Below are 2,500 nucleotides of genomic sequence, written 5' to 3'. Positions count from 1 at the left end.
CCTCTCCTTTCCCTCCATCCTCCCCTCTCCTTTCCCTCCATCCTCCCCTCTCCTTTCCCTCCATCCTTCCCTCTCCTTTCCCTCCATCCTCCCCTCTCCTTTCCCTCCATCCTCCCCTCTCCTTTCCCTCCATCCTCCCCTCTCCTTTCCCTCCATCCTCCCCTCTCCTTTCCCTCCATCCTCTCCTCTCCTTTCCCTTCATCCTCCCCTCTCCTTTCCCTTCATCCTCCCCTCTCCTTTCCCTTCATCCTCCCCTCTCCTTTCCCTCCATCCTCCCCTCTCCTTCCCCTTCCATCCTCCCTTCTCCTTCCCCTTCCATCCTCCCCTCTCCTTTCCCTCCATCCTCCCCTCTCCTTTCCCTCCATCCTCCCCTCTCCTTTCCCTTCATCCTCCCCTCTCCTTTCCCTCCATCCTCCCCTCTCCTTTCCCTCCATCCTCCCCTCTCCTTTCCCTCCATCCTCCCCTCTCCTTTCCCTCCATCCTCCCCTCTCCTTTCCCTCCATCCTCCCCTCTCCTTTCCCTCCATCCTCCCCTCTCCTTTCCCTCCATCCTCTTCTCTCCTTGCTCTCCCACCTACCCACCCCATCTCTCCTCATCCCTCTCCCACCTCCCTACCCCTTTTATCCTCCCCCTCTACCTCCCGCAGCTTGCCTACGACCCCCTTGTGCTGCAGAGTGAGCACTTCTGGCCGGGCTTTGTGGACACTCATTGCCACCTGGACTTCCTCTTCCGCCGTAGCAACCATGACTCGAGGAGCCATGCACACTTCCGTGTCAGATGCCGAGGCCACGATGCCTACCCAGTTGCCTTCGAGGGCTGTGTCGCCATCTTCTGCCAGCCCTGGACCTTTGGGAAGGTTAGTTCCCCTAATTGTACTCCTCCTCCTTATTCTCCTTCTCACTCTCCTTCTTCTTCTCCCTCTCCTTCTCTTTCTAATTCGCTTTCTCCTTATTCTTGTCCTCCTACTCATTCTCATTCTCCTCCTCCTCCTGCTCCTTCTCCTCCTCCTCCTGCTCCTTCTGCTCCTTCTGCTCCTTCTCCTCCTTCTGCTCCTCCTTCTCCTTCTGCTCCTCCTCCTCCTCCTCTTTCTCTTTCTCTTCCTCCTCTTTCTCTTCCTCCTCTTTCTCCTCCTCCTCTTTCTCCTCCTCCTCTCTCTCTTCCTCCTTTTTCTCCTCCTCCTCCATCTCCATCTCCATCTCCATCTCTTCCTCCATCTCCTCCTCCTCCTCCTCCTCCTGCTCTTCCTGCTCTTCCTGCTCTTCCTGCTCCTCCTCCTCCTTCTTCCTCCTCCTCCTCCTCCTTCTTCTGCTCCTCCTGCTCCTCCTGCTCCTCCTGCTCCTCCCTCCTCCTCCCTCCTCCTCCCTCCTTCTTCTTCTTCTTCTTCTTCTTCTTCTTCTTCTTCTTCTTCTTCTTCTTCTTCTTCTTCTTCTTCTTCTTCTTCTTCTTCTTCTTCTTCTTCTTCTTCTTCTTCTTCTTCTTCTTCTTCTTCTTCTTCTTCTTCTTCTTCTTCTTCTTCTTCTTCTTCTTCTTCTTCTTCTTCTTCTTCCACCACTGCCTCTTTCATGCTTTCTCCTTCCTCCTTTCTCTGTCCTCCACCTCTTCCTCTTCATCATTGTTCTTCTGTTCTCGTTGTCATTGTTATTGTCTTTTGTTTTTTAGGCTATTCTTGTTTCTTCTTCTCCTCCTCCTCCTCCTCCTCCTCCTCCTCCTCCTATTCCTCCTCCTCCTCTTCCTCCTCCTCCTCTTCCTCTTCTTCTTACTCCTTTTCCTCCTTGTTTTTCTCTTCCTTCACTATCTTCTTATTTGTCATCTTTTCTGTTCATTACTCTACTGCTTCCTCTTTTTCTTATTAGCTGCCAGTATTTCTTCTTTGCATTCTCCCTCTTCTCCATCATTTTCTTTGTCTTTTTCCTCATCTTCTTTTCTTCATTGCCATATTCTTTTTTTCTTCTCTTCCTCCTCCTCTCCCTCCTCCCCCCCCTCCTCCTCCTCCTCCTCCTCCTCCTCCTCCTCCTCCTCCTCCTCCTCCTCCTCCTCCTCCTCCTCCTCCTCCTCCTCCCCTCCTCCTCCCCTCCTCCTCCCCTCCTCCTCCCCTCCTCCTCCCCTCCTCTCCCCTACTTCTCCTCCCCCCCTGCCCCCCCCTCTTCCTCCTCCTCCTCCTCCTCCTCCTCCTCCTCCTCCTCCTCCTCCTCCTCCTCCTCCTCCTCCTCCTCCTCCTCCTCCTTCTTCTCCTCTTCTGTCCTCTTCTGTCTCCTTTTCTTCCTTTTTATTTGACATCTTTTTTGAATTCATCTTATTTGCCATATTATTATCATCATTATTATTAATATTTTTGTTTTTGTCTTGTCTTGTTCCACCTTTGGGCATGTTGAGAAGGGCTAAGAAGTAGGTGGAGAGTTTTTGAGTTATGTTGGTGTGGTCCTTGCTTTATGCACTGCCATCATTATCATTATTATTCTTTTCAGTTTTAATATTGTTATTAGTAATTTTTTTTTTATTA

The 2,500-nt window shown here is 51.3% G+C and overlaps 1 protein-coding gene across 3 annotated transcripts in view; it reads left to right on the top strand.

Annotated features, from left to right (window-relative positions):
* The window catches only part of LOC122259171 (uncharacterized), a 14,682-nt gene that overhangs the window by 5,325 nt on the left and 6,857 nt on the right, over window positions 1–2,500 (top strand). For all 3 annotated transcript variants that reach the window (XM_043025756.2, XM_086555242.1, XM_043025755.2), the window contains exon 4: window positions 647–856. In XM_043025756.2, the coding sequence (XP_042881690.2) occupies window positions 647–856 (210 nt within the window). The remainder of the gene's footprint in view (window positions 1–646; window positions 857–2,500) is intronic.

Source organism: Penaeus japonicus, unplaced genomic scaffold, assembly GCF_977035675.1.
Source record: "Penaeus japonicus unplaced genomic scaffold, GWHDUDI00000001_assembly GWHDUDI00000030, whole genome shotgun sequence".
NCBI classification, from domain to species: domain Eukaryota; kingdom Metazoa; phylum Arthropoda; class Malacostraca; order Decapoda; family Penaeidae; genus Penaeus; species Penaeus japonicus.
Note: the sequence above shows the minus strand (reverse complement) of the source record. Positions and strands in the feature narration are given on the sequence as shown.